The sequence below is a fragment of the Nycticebus coucang genome, chromosome 22, assembly GCF_027406575.1.
Source record: "Nycticebus coucang isolate mNycCou1 chromosome 22, mNycCou1.pri, whole genome shotgun sequence".
Taxonomy (NCBI): Eukaryota; Metazoa; Chordata; class Mammalia; order Primates; family Lorisidae; genus Nycticebus; species Nycticebus coucang.
In genome coordinates, this window is record NC_069801.1 from 59893641 (window position 1) to 59915285 (window position 21645).

At 43.5% G+C, this 21645-nt stretch overlaps 1 protein-coding gene across 8 annotated transcripts in view; it reads right to left on the reverse strand.

Annotated features, from left to right (window-relative positions):
* Window positions 1-20657, reverse strand: part of DOCK7 (dedicator of cytokinesis 7) — a 243075-nt gene extending 222418 nt beyond the window's left edge. For 4 of the 8 annotated variants that reach the window (XM_053575175.1, XM_053575173.1, XM_053575177.1 and 1 more), the window contains exon 1: window positions 20620-20651. Coding sequence is in view for 1 of the 8 variants with exons in the window: in XM_053575169.1 (XP_053431144.1) it covers window positions 20620-20657 (38 nt within the window). In the remaining 7 variants the exon portion in view is untranslated. Of the gene's footprint in view, window positions 1-20619 lie in introns of all 8 variants that reach the window. The other 4 variants (XM_053575176.1, XM_053575174.1, XM_053575169.1 and 1 more) reach the window with 3 other exon arrangements.
* Window positions 20658-21645: the final 988 nt, after the last annotated feature.

Below are 21645 nucleotides of genomic sequence, written 5' to 3' on the forward strand. Positions count from 1 at the left end.
AGACGACAACAAAGGTTAGACTTGAAAACTGGAGAAGGAATGAAATCTTTGAGAAGGAGAGCAGATTGAGGGCAGGGCAAAATGGACGAATTCTGAACACTCACTTCAGTTTTCAGGAGTTCACTGGGCCTTTCAATGACGCCTACATGATGTAAGCATTATTATGTTTAGTTTAACGTCCTTACATATCCTGATCCCTTCATCAAAATTGAGATGAGAATATGAAAAAGCTTTTAAAGAAAGAGAGAGGGAAGAAATACTTTGTCTATCTACCTCAGTGTACTCAACTAAATCTACCAATATCACACTGTTTCACTGTTTCTGGGGCTAAAACATGAGTTACCTGAAGAGTAAACTACTGTATTTCATCAAATTCAAGATGTTATCCATCGACCCACAAATGGATTAACAAATTGTGGTACATGTACCCCATGGAATATTACGCAGCCTTAAAGAAAGATGGAAACTTTACCTCTTTCATGTTTACATGGATGGAGCTGGAACATATTCTTCTTAGCAAAGTATCTCAAGAATGAAAGAAAAAGTATCTAATGTACTCAGCCCCACTATGAAAACAATTGATAGCTTTCATATGAAAGCTATAACCCAATTATAGCCCAAGAATATGAGGAAAAGGGAAAAAAAGGGGAGGGGAGGATGGGCGGAGGGAGGGTAATCGGTGGGATCACACCTACGGTGCATCTTACAAGGGTACATGTTAAATTTACTAAATGTAGAATATAAACGTCTTAACACAATAACTAAGAAAATGCTGTGAAGGCTATGTTAACCAGTTTGATGAAAATATTTCAAATTGTATATAAAACCAGCACAGTGTACCCCATATTGCATTAATGTACACAGCTATGATTTAATTAAAAAAGAAAAAGAAAAAAAATTCAAGATGTCATTAGCTGTTAAGAAGTAACACTACTCTATACATAGCTAAGAAACAAAAACTTTGCCAATTAACCACCATTCATTTTCCAAATCAATCAACTGATGATTTCAGAAGGTGTTAAAATGTGAAATTTAAAATACATGAAATATGGTTATTTCAAAAAGAGGTACTTTTTGTTTAATAATAGATATTAAAAATGCAATCTCCATATTACAAACAAATAGAATTCTACGTGTATTCTACGTGACAAGTGCTAATTTGAAAATAAAGTGTGATACGCAACAAGAGCCATTTCCAAACTGAGCTATCATAGCAATAAAAATATCTTCAGCCTGAACAAGGGGTGTATTTACACTGAGACTTTCTAAAAAGACTTTGTAGAATGGCAACGAGAAAATCGCACCAAATTAAAAATAGTATTTCTTAACCATACCATGATCCAAAAAGTATACAAGAAAAAAATACGATGAAGTCACACATGCTCTGATGTCAGTTAAAATTATTTATCAATAGATTACTTTTTCCAATAACAATTTTTCATATTCTTAGGAATAGCTGATGGAGTAAAGGAATAAAAGGAAGTCTTTTTTTTTTTTTAACTTTTAATAAGCTGTTAATATTAACTACAAAGAGGGCAGAAGAATAGGCTAAAAGTTATGCTCCTAAATTATCAATATGAAAATGCCTATTCCCCTCCCAAGGAAACACGATCTAATGTTTGACCTATTTATTACATTTTCTCAACTCTCTCCATTTCTGCAAGCTGCCTCACAATGTTAACAACCACGACAAGTGAGCACCTGCTCAGGCCATTCACCAGAGGGTGCTGGAATAACCAGCAAGGGCCCCCACAGTGAGGGAATTCACGCAGCTTCGAACCCTTCCTCTAACCCACCCGACCTTCAGATGCCCTGTCTAGCCACAACCTCCATGACCCGAGGATGATGTCACCCGTCTCCGCCCACCTCTCTCATCTCCAGTCATTCTCCATGGGAGTAAGGGGAGTTCACACTAAACTCTCCTTGTAAGAGAATTCAGTGGAGTTACTCCCATAAAGTCACCAAAAAATGCCAGCAATGTAATACACGTGTCAGATAAGAGAATAAGAGTTCTTACATCTGGCACTATTTACAGCTAAGAAGTCAAGGCAAAAGTGAAGGGTAAAGCAATGTATCAGGGACAAGGCAAAAAGGGACAGCTAAAAATCGCCCCCCCAAAAGGGACAAGAACACCGATACTCCAGGCCTGTGACAAACCCAAGCCCCGGTGACCAGGCTGTACCAGGGTTCTAGCATCGTGTGCAGCTGGTGTCATAGGCAAAGGAGGAGCCTCTCTGGGCAGGCCCGAGTTTGCAGCAACTTGGCTGAATGTACCAAGAAGGTCCAAACTGTCAATAAATCTGGGATCTGCTACGATGCCTCCCTCTGGTAATGAAAACGGAAATCAGCCCAACCACGCCAAATCCACCTGCTCCTTCTCCGGCAAAACCAAGATGAAGAGAGAAGCTGCAGTTCCTGCAGGAAAATAGTGGCTGGTGGTGCCCAGACCTACAGCACCACTTCCAGCGTCCATCTGAATACTGAAGGAATTGAAAGACCAGTAGAATCTCTACCTTTTCAGATTTTACTATCCTAAAATAAATAGGTAAATAAATTTATGCAACAGGAAGGAAGGGAAGGAAGGAGGGAGAAGGAGAGGAAGAGGGGGAGGAGGGATGAAAAAGGAAGAAACAAAAGAAAAGGGAAGGAAGGAAGGAAGGAAAGAAAGAAAAAACCAGGCCAGTGGCTCACCCCTGTAATCCCAGCATTTTGGGAAGCCAAGGCTGGAAGATCTCTCGAGGCCAGGAGGTCAAGACCAACCTGGGCAACACAATGAGACCCCATCTCTACAAACATTTAGAAATCAGCCAGGCATGGTGGCGCACACCTGTAGTTCCAGCTACTAAGGGAGGATGACGCAAAAGGATTGCTTTAGTCCAGGAGTTGAAGTTTGCAGTGAGCTATGATCACACCACTGTTCTCCAATCTAGGTGACAGAGTGGGGTCCTGTCTCAAAAAGAAAAAAAAAAAAAAAAGAAAGAAGGCCAGACACAGTGGCTCACACCTGTAATTCCAGCACTTGGGAGGCTGAGGAGGGTGGATTGCCTGAGCTCACGGGTTTGAGACCAGCCTGAGCCAGAGGGAGACCCCGTCTCTAAAAATAGCCGGGCATTGTGGTGGGCACCTGTAGTCTGAGCTACTCAGGAGGCTGAGGCAAGAGGATTGACTGAGCCCAAGAGTTTGAGGTTGCTGTGAGTTGTGACATCACAGCCCTCTACCAAAGGTGACACAGTGAGACTCTGTCCCCCCCCAAAAAAAATAAATAAAAAAGATAAGAAAAATAATAGATTAAATAAAAACAACACTGTATTGCCTTTGAAGTATTTGGCCAAAAATGTTTAACCAGAACTTAATCAAACCTTTACAGGCAACAGAGACAGTGTAACAAGCTAATATCATAAGGAAGCAAAAACTAGGTGGGTCACTGTCTCTACAACAGGTCAATGTGATGGATAAAGATGTAAGGGCAGAAGGTTAAGTTTTAGCTTTTAAAAAAGCCTTAATCCTAGCTCTCTGAGAGGCCAAGGCAGGTGGATCGCCTGAGCTGAGGAGCTTGAGACCAGCCTGAGCAAGAGGAAGACCCTGTCTCTAAAAATAGCCGGGCATTGTGGAGGGCGCCTGTAGTCCCAGCTACTCAGGAGGCTGAGGCAAGAGGATCGATTGAGCCCAGGAGTTTGCGGTTGCTGTGAGCTGTGACACCACAGCACTCTACCAAGGGTGATATAGAGAGACTCTGTAAATAATTAAATAAATATTTAAAAAATTTTAGAAGCCTTAAGACTAAAGTCTATTTAAGATGGGGGGATGGCAGAATTGAGAGATACAATTAAATGCAATATATGGTTATTACTGGATCTTGATCTCAACAAATCAGCTATAAAATGTTTTTTGGGGGGCGGTGCCTGTGGCTCAAAGGAGTAGGGCGCTGGCTCCATATGCTGAGGTAGCAGGTTCAAACCTAGCCCAGGCTAAAAACTGCAAAAAATATATATTTTGGTGGGGAGGGTGGGAATGGGAAATTTGAACATGAACAAGGTATTACATAAGAGGTTTTTTTTTTTTTTTTTTTTGAGACAGGGTCTCAAGCTACTGTTCTGGGTAGAGTGCCGTGGCGTCACAGCTCACAGCAACCTCAAATTCTTGGGCTTAACCGATTCTCTTGCCTTAGCCTCCCAAGTAGCTGGGACTACAAGCACTTACCACAACGCCCGGCTATTTTTTTTGTTGTAGTTGTCATTGTTGTTTACCAGGCCTGGGCCGGGTGCATGTGGCCAGTGCCCTACCCACTGAGCTACGGGTGCCATCAAAGTTATTTTTTTAAATGTTTCTCATGTGTAAAAACAGCATTGTAATAATACAGGAAAAAGTCCTTATGTTTTAGATATGCAAATGATGTTTATAATTTAACTTGAAAGCATTATGTTGTTATTATCCCACCTAGGTGGTGAAAACTAAAAATTAGGTATGTTGTAGACGTGACAGATACCCTTCAAGAAGTGTATCACGTCCTCTAAAGCCTCATCGATTCCTGTCCTGTCTCACTCGGGTCAGACACGCCTCCTCTGTGCTTTCAAAACAGCCCTGTTGGGTGGCACCTGTGGCTCAAAGAAGTAGGGCGCTGGCCCCATATGCTGGAGGGGGAGGGTTCAATCTCAGCACCGGCCAAAAACTTCAAAACAAACAAACAAACAAAAAACAGCCTGTGTTTCTCTGCGTGCATTCAAGGAAATGCCGTGTGCAGGCCTGGAAGCCATACCGCAGCAGACCCCCCACCGACTGCTTTCTACTGGTGAGTAAGAACTTTGCCTTGCTCACACTCAGTTTGATTTCAGTGACAGGAAAGCCCAAGGTTTGTAGACAGTCTCTGATGGAAGCATAAACATTGCAAAGGTTTCTCTGGAATAGTAGTAAGGCAACCCCAAGTACAAAGCATGCTGGGGGTTAAAGCACCACGTATTTGGCTCCTCAGGTCAACACACTCACTCTCAGAAACACCTCTGCCACCTCTGTGAGGAATCAGCCGAGAAAACGTCACCTCTGTCTGGACTGTGCTACGTTCTTATTCAGTGCAAATGTCTCAAAACAGGTTAATTTCTACAATTAAAAAAATTAGACCCAGTGTGGTAGCTCATGCTTATAATCTCAGCACTTTGGGAGACTGAGGCAGGAGGAGCACTGAGTCCAAGAGTTCGAAACCAGCCTGGTCAACACAGTAAGACCCTGTCTCTATAAAAGAATTTAAACTTGGCCGAGTATGGTGGTGGGCACCTGTAGTCCTACCTACTCAGGAGGCCGAGCAGAGAGGACTGAGTCCAGGAGCTGAAGGTTGCAGTAAGCTGTGATCATGCCACTGCACTTCAGGCTGCGTGACAGAGCAAGATCGTGTCTCACAAAAAAAAAAAAAGAAAAAAGAAAAGGAAGGAAGAAAATGTATAATCTCTAATTCTGGTGGCAATGTTCTATCAAGGACTGTGTCATTATGTAGCCTAACAATACCTCTGTGACAGCCCGTATCAGATTGTTTTGGAATCTGTTTCCCTTTGTCCTTGGGAGGAATCAAACAGTGAAGAAGCCTTCATCTTGTTCACCCTGCACACTCCAGCAGAGCACCTGACACACAGAAGGTGCTTAATACACGCAGATGAGCAGAAGTGGGAGGAAAATGAGCACAGAAGGGAGAGACCCACAGTTCCCTCCCTAAAAAGTAACTGAAGAAGAATATTATTAGAGCTGTTTGGGGCCCAGAGACTAAACCTTTCACGTTTACCTGGATGGAGCTGGAGCAATTCTTCTTAGTAAATAAAGCATCCAGTGTACTCAACACTATTGTGAAACCAATATATAAACACTTATACACTATATACATACCAGTGACAAGACACAAATATAGTCCAGCAAGGGGGGGCAGGGACAGAAGGAGGGGGAAGGGCTATTGGTGGGAGGAGAGAGGGCATTTGGAGGGATCTCACCTAATGTGCACCATGCAAGGGTGTATTTCAAAATAACTAAGAGTAAAGTATAAATATCTTACCACAAAAAATAAGTGAGGTGGCTCAGTGCCCATAGCACAGTAGTTACGGCGCTGGTCACATGCACCAAGGGTGGCGGGTTCGAACCCGCCCTGAGCCTGCTAAACAACAATGACAACTGCAAAAAAAAGCAAACAAACAAAAAAATAGTTGGGCATTGTGGCGGGCACCTATAGTCCCAGCTATTTGAGAGGATGAGGGAAGACAATTGCTTAAGCCCAAGAATTTGAGGTTGCTGTGAGCTGTGACATAGTGAGACTCTGTCTCAAAAGAAAAAAAAAAAAATAATAAGTGAGGTGTTGGTTATGTTAATTAGTTTGATTTAAGCATTCCACGTTGTATATCAAAAATCATCACCTTGTACCCCATAAATGTATACAGTTATGATTTTAATTAAAAATTAAATTAATAGGCCGGGCGTGGTGGCTCACGCCTATAGTCCCAGCACGGTGGGAGGCCAAGGCGGGTGGATGGCCTGAGCTCAGAGGTTCGAAACCAGTATGAGCAGCAGTGAGCCCAGAGTAAGACCCCGTGTCTCTACTAACAACATCAAAAACAGCCGGACGTTGTGGTGGGCGTCTGTATTCCCAGCGACTGGGGAGGCAACGGGACAGAGCATCGCCAGAGGAAGAACATTTAAAAAAGAAGAAAATGAACAAAAAAAGAGGAGTACTTCAAACGAAGACGAATGAACAAGCAAGCTGAAATTTAAAAAAAAAAATTTAATTAATAAAGAAAAAAAGAAAAGACTACTACTATAGAATGGAGCAAATGATGTGAGCTCCTGAAGGGCAGGGACCATATCTAATCAATCTTTAATCCTCAGACTCAGATGAGCAGAGAGAGAGAAATGGAGAGACAGAGAATAAGGGTTTAGAGAGAGAAAAGGGAAATAAATGGTAGAGAATAAGAATGAATTTCGGGCCAGGAGGGGAGGCTCACCCTGTAATCCCAGCACTCTGGCTCTCCTCAGCTCACGAGTTTGAGACCAGCCTTAGCAAGAGCAAGACCCCATCTCTAAAAAAACAGCCGGGCACTGTGGTGGGCAACTATAGTTCCAGCTACTCAGGAGGCCGAGGCAAGAGAACTGCTTGAGCCCAAGGGTCTGAGGTTGCTGTGAGCTATGACAGCACAGCACTCTACCAGAATGACAAAGTGAAACTCTGTCTCAAAAAAAAGAATTTAGAGACTACCTAATACTTTTAAAATGTCTTTCACAGCAATCTATAAGCACAATGGTTTCTATACAACTATTACTGTCAAATAGTTAGGTAAATGTTTAATAAGGGAAAATAATCTCAATCTAGTCACAACACTCTTCTATGTGAAACATTTTTTAAACAATTTTTTTTTGCTTCCGTTTTCTTTTCTTTTCTTTTTTTTATTAAATCATAGCTGTGTACATTAATGCGATCATGGGGCACCATACACTGGTTTTATAGACCGTGTTTGACACATTTTCATCACACTGGTTAACATAGCCTTCCTGGCATTTTCTTAGTTATTGTGTTAAGACATTTATATTCTACATTTAGTAAGTTTCACATGTACCCTCGTAAGATGCACCACAGGTGTAATCCCACCAATCACCCTCCCTCCGCCCATCCTCCCCCCTCCCTCTCCACCTTCCCCATATTCTTAGGTTATAATTGGGTTATAGCTTTCATATGAAAGCCATAATTAGTTTCATAGTAGGGCTGAGTACATTGGATACTTTTTCTTCCATTCTTGAGATACTTTACTAAGAAGAATATGTTCCAGCTCCATCCATGTAAACATTAAACAATTTTTTGAGATGTATAATTTGTTTACTTATTGCAAGATGGTCTCTAACATGTCTTTAGCGTATCTGCAAAAAGCTGGTTCCAGAATTACTCTCAAGCGCTACTATTATGTAAATAAGTTACTATAAGAAGCAGAGGAAATAAGATTTTCCAATATAAAGAAAAGACAAGAAAAAAACTTGATACGAGGAAGAGATCTTTTTAAAAATAAAAGGAGTATGTGGATGGCATTAAAAAATTCAAACTTGGGAAGAAAAATAAAATTCAAACTTCTCAGTGAGGTAGAAATAAACAAAAGGTGCATCTGTCTACCATTTCCAATTCCTGGTCCTATTCCCTAAATATAACTACTTCGTATTTATTTTCTTGGTTATCTTTCAAGAAACTGATGTACACACATCATCATAGATATGAAATCCTTTTTTAATGTTCACACATGACATCACACAATAATCTTTTTTTGATACATAGCATTATACACTTAATATATCTTGGAAATATTTCCATATCAGTATATATCACCAGTAATTAAACCAGCAACATAGGTCAAGCCCTGGGTCACGTAACTGATAAGGAATAGAGGTCAAGATCTGGATGCAGAGATCCCATTCTTCACCATCTCATTCTATCAGCTACATGGTCCATAGTATGGACAGACAGGAATGTCTCTACTGGTTACACTATTTCTAGTTTTTGCAAAGATTATCACTAGAACACGAGCAAAGATTATCACTAGAACGCGAGCTCCATGGGGGGTGGAGACTTCTGTCTGACTCAAGCATTACGGATGATTTTTATCTTCTCTTTGAGGACTTCTATATTTCCACCTATTCTGCAGCAACATGTATTATTTTCTAAGCAGAGAAAATACATATTTTTAGCTCAATTTCAAAAACAAAGTAACTTGCCTAAGCTTATTATAAAGGCAGGGTTTGACTTTAGGTCTGTTAAGCTCCTAACGCAGTTTCCCAAGATTAGTAACACTTGCTATAGTTCATATTAATGATTTCTCTATTTGCAAAGACCTAGCCCATGAGGTCTATTAAGACACCCAGTGAAAATGTCGACTAACATATTTAAGAGGACACTGTAACGGTCACCACCATTGTTAGGCTCTCTCCCTCTCTACATATCCAGCTAAGCACAGCTGAGATCTGAGCTACTGCTCGGTGTCACTTGTTAAAATCTTTAGGAACATGGGACTGGACTAGAGTAACTACGAAAGTCAAGAAGGCTACAACACACAGGCTGATCCGTGAGACAAAAGAGCAAAGATTGTCCTTCTATATGATACACTTAACATTCAAAACATAGCTCCTTTCTGGCAGTGTGGGGGTGAAGTGAAAGAGGTCAGAAGTCTAATGGATCCCATCTGACACTATTTTGGAGTAACACCTCCAAATTATTATTATTATTATTATTATTATTATTATTATTATTATTATTATTATTTGAGACAGAGTCTCACTTTGTCACTAGAGTGCTATGGCATCACAGCTCACAGCAACTTACAGCTCTTGGGCTTAAGTGATTCTCTTGCCTCAGCCTCCCAAGTACCTGGGACTACAAGCACCAGCCACAACGCCCAGCTACTTTTTTGCTGCAGTTTGGCCAGGGCCAGGTTGGAACCCGTCACCCCCGGTATATGGGGCCAGTGCCCTACCCACTGAGCCACAGGCACCGCCCACCTCCAAATTATTTTTACACTAGAAAGCAAAGGTCATCAGAACAGTATGGTATTGGTTAAGAAAAGATGTACAGATCAATGAAACAGAACTGAGTGTTAAAAAATAAACGCTCACATTTATGGTCTTAAGGAGACGTAGAGACTATTGCCATGACCTACAGCATTTTGCTGTATCTCAAATTCATCAACTAAAATACGGTGATAATATTGCTCCCTACTTCATGGAACATATTAACACGAAAAAGGAATTAAAAATTTAGCATTTATAAATATTAACACTGACTTGAAATTGGCAATTAAAAATAGAGAAAAAAATCTCCACTACAAAAAGTTAATCCTCCTAAAAGGACATGAATTTTTCTTAAACCTCTCCCTACTTCATAAAAATAAAGCCAGAGTCTTCTTACCCAAAAATGTACAAAATATATCCTAGTATAAATTGTATATAAATAGCTACTAAATCCTATTTATTCTAACTCCTAAATACTTCCCAAAGTATTTGCTTTGCTTCCTCCTTCCCTTACCTATAGCATCGGCCTACAAAGACATATTTAAATGTGAAACTTTAAGACAACTGTGAAATACAGTTCTCTTTACTCATAAATGAAATTATTCTGTACACAGAAAATTCTAAGACACCCACTAGAAAAACATACTAGAAAAATGAATTCAGTAAGGTCAAAGTTCAATATTCCAAATCAATTATATTTATATACTAGCAATGAACAAACCAAGATTAATTCCATTTATAACATCAACAATAATAAGATATCTACAAATAAATTTAACAAGAGAAGTACAAGACCTATATACTGAAGGCTTCAAAACATACTAAAAGAAATTAAATAAGATCTAAATAAATGGAGAGGCACTCCATTTCATGGATTGGAAGACTCAATATTGTTCAGAGGGCAATTCTCACCAAATGGATTTACAGATTCAATGCGATCTCTGTCCAAAATCCCAAAAGATTTTTGCAGAAACTAGCAAACGACTGACCCTAAAAAGTATGGAAATGTCAAAATTCCAGAATAGCCAAACAATTTTGAAAAGGAAGCAAAAAGTTGTTGGACTCATAATTAAATTTCAAAATTTTCTTTAAAGCAAAGGTCATCAGAACAGTATGGTATTGGTTTAAAAAAGGATGTACGGATCAATGAAACAGAACTGAGTGTCAAAAAATAAACTCTCACATTTATGGTCAACAGATTTTTGACAATGATCCCAGGCAATTCAACTGGACAAAGATAATCTTTTCAACAAAGAGTGTTTCAACAATTGAACATCCACATGCAAAAGACAGATAGGTCTCTATTTCAAATCATGCACAGACCTTAATGCAAATGGATCATAAATCCAAATGCAAGAACTAAAGCTGTAAAAAATTTTTAGAAGAAAACAGAGAAGAAAATCATCATGGCCCGGAATTGACAAAGGGTCTTAGCTAAAACACTAAAACTATGATACATAAAAGCAAAAAACTAATAAACTGGACTTCATCAAAATTGAAAAACCTTCACAAGTCACCACTAGGAAAAGACAAGTCGGACAAACAGTATTTGTAAATCATATGTCCAATAAAGGACTTACATCCAGAACACATAAAGAACTCCAGCAACTCAAAAATAAGACCAATGGGCTCCGTGCCTGTGGCTCAAGCGGCTAAGGCACCAGCCACGTACACCTGAGCTGGCGGGTTCAAATCCAGCATGGGCCCGCCAAACAACAATGACGGCTGCAACCAAATAATAGCCTGGCATTGTGGCAGGTGCCTGTAATCCCAGCTACTTGGGAGGCGGAGGCAGGGGAATCGCTTGAGCCCAGGAGTCAGAGGTTGCTGTGAGCTGTGATGCCACAGCACTCTACCCAAGGCAACAGCTTGAGGCTCTGTCTCAAAAAAAAAAATAAAAAATAAAAAAATAAGACCAATGATCCCATTTAAAAACAAGCAAAAGATTTAGATATTTCACCAAACAAGACACATGAAAAATATTGATAGTCATTAAGGAAATACAGATCAAAACCAGCATGAAATGCCGATTCGCACTCACTAGAATGTCAATAATCAAGAGAAGCACAGTGGTCAGTGTTAGGAGGGTGTGGAGAAAGGAGAGCCTCCCACACTGCTGGGGGGTGAACATCATGGCAGCTTACTAGTGACCAGCACTTCTACTCCTAGATGTACGATCTGTGCAGACATAGAGAATATTATTCAGTCATAAAAAGGAGCAAGGTATGGACACAAGGTAAACAGATGCTAAGCGGAGGAGACCGACACAAAAACCTGCACACTGCGTAACTCCATTTATGTGAAATGTTCAGAAAGGACGAACTGAACGAGAGAGACAGAGGATTCACGATTGCCCGGGCTTGGGGTGAAAATAGGGAGTGACTGCAAACTGGCACAAGAGATGGGGGGGATGATTTTCTGGAAATTGTGGATTGTGGATGATGGTTTCATAACTACAAATGAACTGAAAACCATTTCATTGTGCACTGAAAAATGAATGAATTTTATGGTATATACAGTACACCCCAATACAGCTTTTTTTTAAGGGTCAGTATGGTTGGAACCTCCTACGAAGATAAGGGGAGGAAAAAAAACAGTTTATTAGAGAAAGAAGGATGACAGGGAAGAAAGGAACCGCAGGGGAGTCACTGAGAAGTTCACACCTGAGATCTCACCCTACGGTCACTGCATCTGAGGCGAAGATCACGGAATCCTCAGACGGCGGCTGGGGCTGGAGGAGGCAGGTTTCCTGGTATCAGCGCAGAACAGGACCAGCTCAAAGAAATGCAGGAGTCCAGATGCAGAAGAAAGGATGAGGGAGCCAAAATAACAATAAAGCCTAAGAAGACATCCTTGGGAGGGCTGTGAGTGGGCACGAAGGTCTGAGCTAAATTTGACAGAAGTCAAAACACAGGGAAGCCACAGCTCAAGCGACACCGGCTTCTTGGTACTTGGCCAGTTCCATTTGAACTGCAGGTAGAACGCTAAACGGCCATAAATTTAAATAATTACGGTAATGTAGAACAGCCCGAAATGACTATTTTAAAGAACATCCTTTTTTTGGTGTGACCAGCACTGTTATTCTCCTTTTTAGGTTAAAAACGGTTTGTTTTCTGGTAAAGAACTTACTCCTTGAAATTTCAGTGGGGCTAACACTATCCCGTCTCTCCAACAAGTCAGAGAAGGGCATTGGCCCAGGACTGGCTAGACTCTCCTATGTCCCTAAACATGGTCACTTTTTCAAGGAAGGACATGTGACTGAAGCCAGACCAATAATTGAGTCCCTGGATCTTTTCTGCCAGAACTAAACTGCTAGAATTTGAGTATGGGACTGGCAAGTCACATCCTATGTACTCAATTCTGATATGAGGACAATTAATGACAATTAAGGTTATGGGGGGGGAAGCAGAAAGAGGGACGGAGGGAGGGGGATGGGGCCTTGGTGTGTGTTACACTTTATGGGGCAAGGCATGATTGCAAGAGGGACTTTGCCTAACAATTGCAATCAGTGTAACCTGGCTTATTGCACCCTCAATGAATCCCCAACAATAAAAAAAAAATTAACAAAAAAACAAAAAACAAAACCATTAGGTAAGGGCCATGCCCATAGCTCAGTGAGTAGGGCGCCAGCCACATATACCAAAGCAGGTGGGTTCGAACCCAGTTTGGGCCAGCTAAAACAACGACGACAACTGTAACAACAACAACGACAAAAAAATACACCGGGGCTTACAGGTTCAAACCCAGCCCAGGCCTGCCAAACAACAATGACAACTACAACCAAAAAATAGCCGGGCATTGTGGCAGACGCCTGTAGTACCAGCTGCTTGGGAGGCTGAGGCAAGAAAAATCACTTAAGCCCAAGAGTTTGAGGTTGCTGTGAGCTGTGACGTCACCGCACTCTACCCAGGGTGACAGCTTGGGACTCTGTCTCAAAAAAAAAAAATTATGTAAAAAATCTGTCCAAGATTTGAAGAGGCCTGTGGACATTATCTGCACCCCGGGGTCTGATATACTTAGTCACATGCATCAACACCTCCTGGTGTGTGCAAATCAATCTGATTTGGTTTCTGTCACTGACAACCAAAACAGTCCACTATGCAAAAAGCCACTGGAAAAAGTCGTGAGACAGTCAGAGTTGCTGCCAAAGGGTTCCCAATGAGGCAACGCCGAAGGGAAGGGGAGAGAGTGAAACTGAAGAGATCAAACTGATGGAGAAAGCAGGCAAATCGATTCTCTCCCTTTCCCCATTGATCTGAGGAACTATTCCCCCATCAGAGATGTCCTATGTGGCCCTGCCCAACAATCTCTCTCCAGCTCTTTGTTAACGGTGGCTGGGCAGATGAGGTATCACCTGACGTTGTTTCCCACCTTTCCCTTTTTCATTTCCCTTTTCTCTCATTCCTGATTTCCTAGGAAATAAAGCATCCATCCTTCATTAATGTCTCAGGCTCTGTTTTCTAAGGAACCCAGATTAAAAAGAATACCTATAGATAACCCTCAGCAACCATTACTTTTAACGGTGAAAAACAGAATATTTTTCCCTTTGAAATCATAAATAAAACAAAGATGTCCAATATTAATACAATGTTGAATAGAAATGGTAATAATTTATACAGTAACCCAAGGTCTGCAGAGCAAGTCAAAAAATAAATCAGTTATAAGGACTGGAAAAGAAGAAACAAACAAAAAAAAAACCATGATCCCCAGATCATATGGTTGTCTGCATGGAAAATACAAAGGATTACCCAGATACATTTTTAGAATGAACAAGAATTCAGCAAGATATAGTAGGACATAACATTGTTATATGCCCGGAAATAAAAGACATGCAAGAACCTTACATAAAACCTTATAAATTTCATTGTACAACATAAAGACCTAAATAAATGGAGAAATAGACCATGGACCATGGATTGGAAACTTTGAATACAGAAGAACCTCCATACTTGACCACTTCCTTTAGTTGACTCAATTTTCATAGCCTGGACGTGCACCACATGTGCATCTCAGTACAGTGGCCTAGTTCCTTGTTCCTTATGTCAACCACCTCTGTATGTTGAACAGTTTTTTGTTTTGTTTTGTTTTGTTTGCAGTTTTTGGCCGGGGCTGGGTTTGAACCGGCCACCTCCAGCATATGGGGCTGGCGCCCTACTCCGTTGAGCCACAGGCACCACCCTGTTGACCGGTTTTTTAAAGTCCCTTGGGTGGTCAACTTACAGAGGTTCTACGGTACTGTAAGGATGTCATTTTCCCCCAGAATGGACGTATCGATTCAATGCTATCTCAATCAAATTCAAAGAGAGTTTTGGGGGTTTTTGTTTTGCTCTTTTACTGAGAGACTCTAAAAATGTACCTGGAAATTCAAAGGGCTGACAGCAGAATGATACCCAATTAACAAAGAAAACACTAAGAAACTAAACACAACTGTTGGGATGTTAAAAGTGGCACGGTCAGGAAACTAGGAATTACCACAGAATAATTCTGTGGAAAGAAAATGTAGCCAAATAAAAACAGAATACTGTTTGAAATCAGAGGACAAGGGTTTGAGTCCCAATTTAGGCAAATGTATTACTTTTTCTAAGCCTCAATTCCTCATCTGAAAAACTGGTAATAATGATAAAAAGTAAATAATAAAGGAAGAATAATAGCAATAAGTAAGGTTTTTTCCAATATTTATGTTCCAGTCACAGTTCTCACTGTTAAGTCATTTAATTCTCACATCGACTTTATTAAGGCTGTTATCCCCATTTTTCTGACTAGGAAACCAAGACAGAGAGATAAGATGAACTGCTCAGAATTACACAGCTAGTACGTGATATAAGCAGAATTCCAAGCTGTGCAACCGACGGCAGACTCTGCATTATTTCTCTTTTTCAGACAGGGTCTCACCCTGTTGCCCAGCTGGAGTGGTGCCATCATAGCTAACAGCAACCTCAAACTCTTGGGCTCAAGCAATCCTCTTGCCTCACCCTCTCACCGAGCTAAGACAACAGGCGTGTGCCACCACATCCAGCTAAATTTTTAATTTTTTGTAGAGACCTGGTCTCTATGTTGCCGGGGCTGGTGGCAAACTGCTGTGCTCAAGCAATCTTCCTACCTTGACCTCTCAAAGTGATAAGATTATAAGCGTGAGTCACCATTCCTGGGCCCAATATTCTTTACTTTGTTCTTCCTCTTCTCAGGGTTATGAAGATAGGAATATAATAAATATACACAAAATGCTCATCATAATGTTGAGCATCAAGTGACAGTGCAAAATAATCTAACCAAAATCCTAGACCATTAATGTACAAATAGCCAAAATTCTATAAATGCATGGGCCTTATCCTCAAAAAGCAGAGGGCAGACCAGGTACAGAGAGACTCATGCCTGTAATCCCAGCACTTACAGAGGCCAAGGCTGGGGGATCACTTGAAGCCAGGTGTCCAAGAGCAGTCTAAGAAACACAGCAAGACCTCCATCTTTACAAAATTGTAATAATAATAATAACGATAATGATAAGCTGGGCATGGTGGCACACATCTGCAGTCACAACTATTCATCCAGGAGGTTGAGGCTCACTTCACTGAGGTTGAAGAGAGCTATGATGATGCCACTGCTCTCTAGCCTGGGCAACAGAGAAAGACTGTCTCAAAAAAAAAAAAAAGGGCAGACAAATAAAGAGACAATTACTTGGGCGGCGCCTGTGGCTCAGTGAGCAGGGCGCCGGCCCCATATACCGAGGGTGGTGGGTTCAAACCCGGCCCCGGCCAAACTGCAACCAAAAAATAGCCGGGCGTTGTGGTGGGCGCCTGTAGTCCCAGCTACTCGGGAGGCTGAGGCAAGAGAATCGCTTAAGCCCAGGAGTTGGAGGTTGCTGTGAGCTGTGTGAGGCCACGGCACTCTACCGAGGGCCATAAAGTGAGACTCTGTCTCTACAAAAAAAAAAAAAGAGACAATTACTTAATGTGGACAATGCATACATGATTAGTTCAATTAAGCAGTGACACAAATACAAACAGCCTTCAGAAATCAACACACCACAGCCTCAAAAATTAACAGCAAAGGGCCAAAAAAAGACTGAGCCAGAAAAGAGACCATTATAATTCTTTTTAAAGTCAAAGTTTCTGAACAATCTTGAAGCTTTAAAAAGAAGTAAGATTTAGAGGGGTGCCTGTGGCTCAAAGGAGTAGGGTGCTGGCCCCACATACCGGAGGTGGCGGGTTCAAACCCAGCCCCAGCCACAAAAAAAAAAAAAAAGAAGTAAGATTTAAACAGCAATAGGCTTTCACAAATTTCATATATGCACAGCATGGAAAGGATTACCATTTCCACCAAATGATCCTCAGCCACATCATAAATACTGAAACTAAAAACTTGTTGAGGCCAGGCATAGTAGCTCATACCTGTAATCCCAACACTTTGGGAGGCTAAGGTGAAATGATTGGTTGAACCCAGAAGTTCAAGACCAGCCTGGGCAACAGAGACTCTGTCCCTATTTAAAAAGAAATAATAATAATTGGCTCGGTGCCCGTAGCATAGTGGTTATAGCGCCAACCACATACACTGAAGGTGGCGGGTTGAACCTGGCCTGGGCCAGCTAAATAACAATGACAACTGCAACAAAAAATAGCCAGGTGTTGTGGCGGGCACCTGTATTCCTAGCTACTTGGGAGGTTGAAGCAAGAGAATCACTTGAGCCCAAGTGTTTGAGGTTGCTGTGAGCTGTGACAGCACAGCACTCTACTGAGGGTGACAATGAGACTCTGTCTCAAAAAAAAAAAAAAGAAAAAGAAAGAAAGAATAATAATAATTGATAGTAGGCACCTGTAGTTCCAGCTACTTAGGGAGGCTGAGGCAAGAGGATTACTTGAGCCTAGGAGTTTGAGGTTGCTGTGAGCTTGGATGTCAAGGCACTCTAACCTGGGGCAACAGAGTGAGACTGCCTCAAAAAAAAAAAAAAATACTAGGCACTTATACAAAGCACTGTTCTAAGAAACAGAACTTGAAAGGTATCAATTTATTTAATCCTCACAACAACCCTATAATGTAAGTCCTAATATTATCTTTATTTTATAGACAAGAAAAATAAGGGAGAAGTGGGGTAAAGAAACTTGCCCAAGTTTATTCAATGAAGGGCAGTGCTGGGGCATCGAAGCTGGGCAGGAAAAGTGTATAGAGCCAAATAGGAGGAGTCTGGAGTTCAGACTCCAGAATATATATCATACCACTTCTAGTAGAAAACCAAGAAGCAGAAAAAGTATTCACAAGTGTTATCCAATTATATTTGCTAACAAGGAAGAAAGTACCTTTCATTCACAATAAGCTAATAGCATCTCGTTACTGATAGCAGTTCTTGACTTTTTCTCCAAGTTAGGTCCACACACTTTTCCTGGACAATCTCATCAACTCCTCTGGCATCAAATACAGTCTACTTGCTGTGACCCTCAAATCAAGATCTAACCCAATTTCTCTTCTGCACTTTAAACCTACACCAAAAACCTAATAGATATTTAACTCTGAATGATTCATGAGTACCTCAAAATCAGCATGTCCAAAACTGAATCATCGTCTCCGTCCCAGGGCATCTCCCAACTTCAAACCCCTCTCCTTCCTGTACTCCCTGACCCCAATGGCTGCCACCCAGTTGTAAAGTTAGAAACCTGCATATCGCGCACGTCCTCAGACTTCCTCCCCTTCCATGCCCAGTCAATCCCCAGTAACTACCATGTCTATGGCCCAGGTGTCTCCAGTCACTCCCCCTGCCTGACTTAATTCCACAACTCTGCAAGGCTATCCTTGTTTGCATTTTGTGTTGTACCCAACTGATTTTTTTTTCAGTGCTGTCTTGTCCCATCTGATGGCAAACTCCATTAACCGAGAACAGTGTACGTTTCTTATCTTCTTTTTTTTTTTTTTGTAGAGACAGAGTTTCACTTTATGGCCCTCGGTAGAGTGCCATGGCATCACACAGCTCACAGCAACCTCCAACTCCTGGGCTTAAGCGATTCTCTTGCCTCAGCCTCCTGAGTAGCTGGGACTACAGGTGCCTGCCACAACGCCTGGCTATTTTTTTTTTTTTTTTTTTGGTTGCAGTTCAGCTGGGGCCGGGTTTGAACCTGCCACCCTCGGTATATGGGGCCGGTGCCTTACCAACTGAGCCACAGGTGCCGCCCCGCTTCTTATCTCTTTAATGTGCACTTACTTGATCAGCACAATGATTTCAGAGATAAATTTTTGATGGTTAAAGAGAAAGTAATACTAACAATGCATATCAAGTGACATCATTTTTTAAAAGATTACTGCCATCAAAAATAAGACCCAGTGTCCGGTGTGGTGGCTCACACCTGTAATCCTAGCACTCTGGGAGGCCAAGGTGAGAAGATCACTTGAGCTCAGGAGTTCAAGACCAGCCTGAGCAAGAGTGAGACTCCATCTCTACTAAAAACAGAAAAACCAGCAGGGCATTATGGCACCTGTACCATAGCTACTCTGGAGGCTGACACAGGAGGATCACTTGAACCCAGGAGTCTGGCCTTGCTGTGAGCTATCACGCCACCGCACTCTAGCCTGGGCAATACAGTGAGACTATGTCTCCAAAAAAAGAAAGAAAAAGAAAAGAAAGAAGAGCCAGGTATTTTACCCAAAAAAAGTAACCATTTCCTATCACAAATCCATCTACTAGTTATTACAAGTGTTCAATGACGTCTAGTATAGGCCATGCCCTATGTTAAGTGTATTACACAAATCATGCCATTTAAAATCCCCGTTTTCCAGGTGAGGAAACTAAAACGAGGCATAACAAACTTAGCCAACCTCCCAAGTTAAAAAACAGTCAGAATCTGAACCCACATCAGAGCGACAGTACAGCCCATTCTTTTAAAAGCATTTGCTATTTTTATCTCTGAAGGAGAAAATGAAATATGTGTTATAAAACTGGTAAGAAAAAAAAAGCATAAAGCTTTTATCGAGTTGTTAGCTTTAAATTAAAAAAGTGCTAGAAGAGAGTAACACTGTGTAAGTCAGCAGTTAAGAAAGGACCTTTTTGGGAAGTCCACAATCTTTAATTAATGTCAGCAAACTAAAAAGATTCAGAGCCACAGAAATACAACTGTCAAAAAAAAAGTACTTCATTGGAATGTTTCCTTTGAGACATCATCATTCACAGAAATGTGGTTTTATTAAAACCAAAAATGTCTACTGTCTTATGCATAGAAGTATGCAGCACAAAGAAATCCTACAGACTTTAGAAATCCCCACCGTAATTCAATTTTTATTTGGAGGTATGGAGGCAGAAGGCTGGCAACCGACCAGCAGGTAGAAGGACAGGAAACCTCAAACTGGCCTCATGCTTTACTTCCAGACTCCTGAAATAGAAGTGAAAGGGCCGAGGTAGAGAGAGCCCTGCCCTTCATCCATCTTCCTCCGGGAAACACCCGCGCACGGGGGATTCACTGCTGTCAACCAAGAGCAGCCTCAGCCTACGATTCCCCCGCGGTGCAGCGCACGGCTCCCAACTTTTCCTCGGGCCCTGGGCTGGACCCCGGGTGCGCGCGCCCTCTCGGACTCGGGCCCTGGGTGCAGAGAGGCCCCGCCGACCTCCCGGGCGGGGCGCGGGGCGCGGGGCGCGGGCGGCCTCTCCGCCTGCCCGGAGGGGGCGGCCTCCCCGCCCGGCGCCCGCCGCGCCGCTCCTTTTGTTGGGTGGAGACGAGGGCGGACTCGGCGCCCTCCCGGGGGCCGCGGGGGTGGGCGGAGAGAGGGGAGGGGGCGCGACGCCGCGGCGGCCCCCCGCCGGCCCGGGGGTGGGGACACAAAGAATTCGGGAACCGGCCGCCCAGCTCCCCCGCCCGCCCTGCCACGAGCCGCCGCGGAACTCCAGGCCCGGCCGCCGACGCGTCGGCAGGGGCGGGCGCTCCGGGCCGGGGCGCGTGCTGCAGGCCGGGGCCGGAGGGCGGCGCGAGGCCCCCGCAGCGACCGCGGCCCCGACCCCCGCGGCCCCTGAGCCCAGCCAGGCCGCGGGACCCCGGCGCCCGCCTCGCCACACCCACCCGCCGCCGGGGCCCGGCCAGGCAGGGCTCTCCGGCTCTCCGAGCGGCCGCGGCGTTGCGCCCCCCGCCCGAGATTTACCTGCTGATCTTCTGGGCGAAGGCGCGGCGCTCGGCCATGGCTGCGAGGCGGCGGCGGCGGCGGCGGCGGCGGCGGGCTGGGCTGGGCTGGGCTGGGCTGCGCTGGACGCGGGCGGCGCGTGCCTCCCTCCCTCGCGGCCTCGCCAGTCCCTTCTCCGGTCCTGGGAGGCTGGGGCTGGCGGCCGGAGCGGGGAACGAGCCTCGCCGTAATGCTCCTGAGAGCCGCGCACCGAGAAACCGCTCCTCCCCCCGCGCGTCAATCCCGGCGGGAGCCCCGGGCCTCCGAAGGCGGCCGCGGCCGGCCCGAGCCCGGGGGACGGACGGAGGAGGGTGCGGGGACCGGGTCGCCAGCCCCGGCCACCGCGGGGCCTGCTCGGCGGAGAGGTGGCGGCGAGAAGCCAGAAAGAGGCCGGCGACCCGGCGAGGCAAGAAAATAAGAACTGGAGGCGTGGGGGAGGCTCGGCTTTCCCGAAAAGGAAGAGAAGGAAATGGAAGATGGGCTTTGCCGCCGGGTGCCAGTGGTTCGTGTCCCCGCAGCGCCCACTCGGAGCAGCTTCGACCTCGGGAGGGGGCCCGACTGGAGGAACAATGGTTCTCCTTATAGAAAAACAGCCAAGAAGACCTTTTCTCTTGCAGAGCTAACAATAGTAATAGTTGACTTGTGGTGTTCAGCCAGGCGCTGGATTAAAGTTTTGCACCCATGAGCTGAATCACACAGTAGTATATTGGATACCTGTTTTCCCCTCTTTTACTATTGGAAAATCTATAGTCTGGAGCCTTAAGGTCATTTGCCCAGAGGCCTTCCCTGAGTCAGAGGCAAGTCTCCCTTAGATCCATAATTTCCTGTCTACGCTGTGACCTCTGTGAAGGACTGTATTTGTGCAACAGTGCTCATTTTTCTAGCACACTGCTTTTATTTATTTGTTTTAGAGACAAGATTCACTGTGTTGCCCAGGCTGGAGTGCAGTAGCTATTCACAGGCCCTGCCACCGTGTGCTGCAGCAGAGAACCGGGCTGAAGCCGCCCT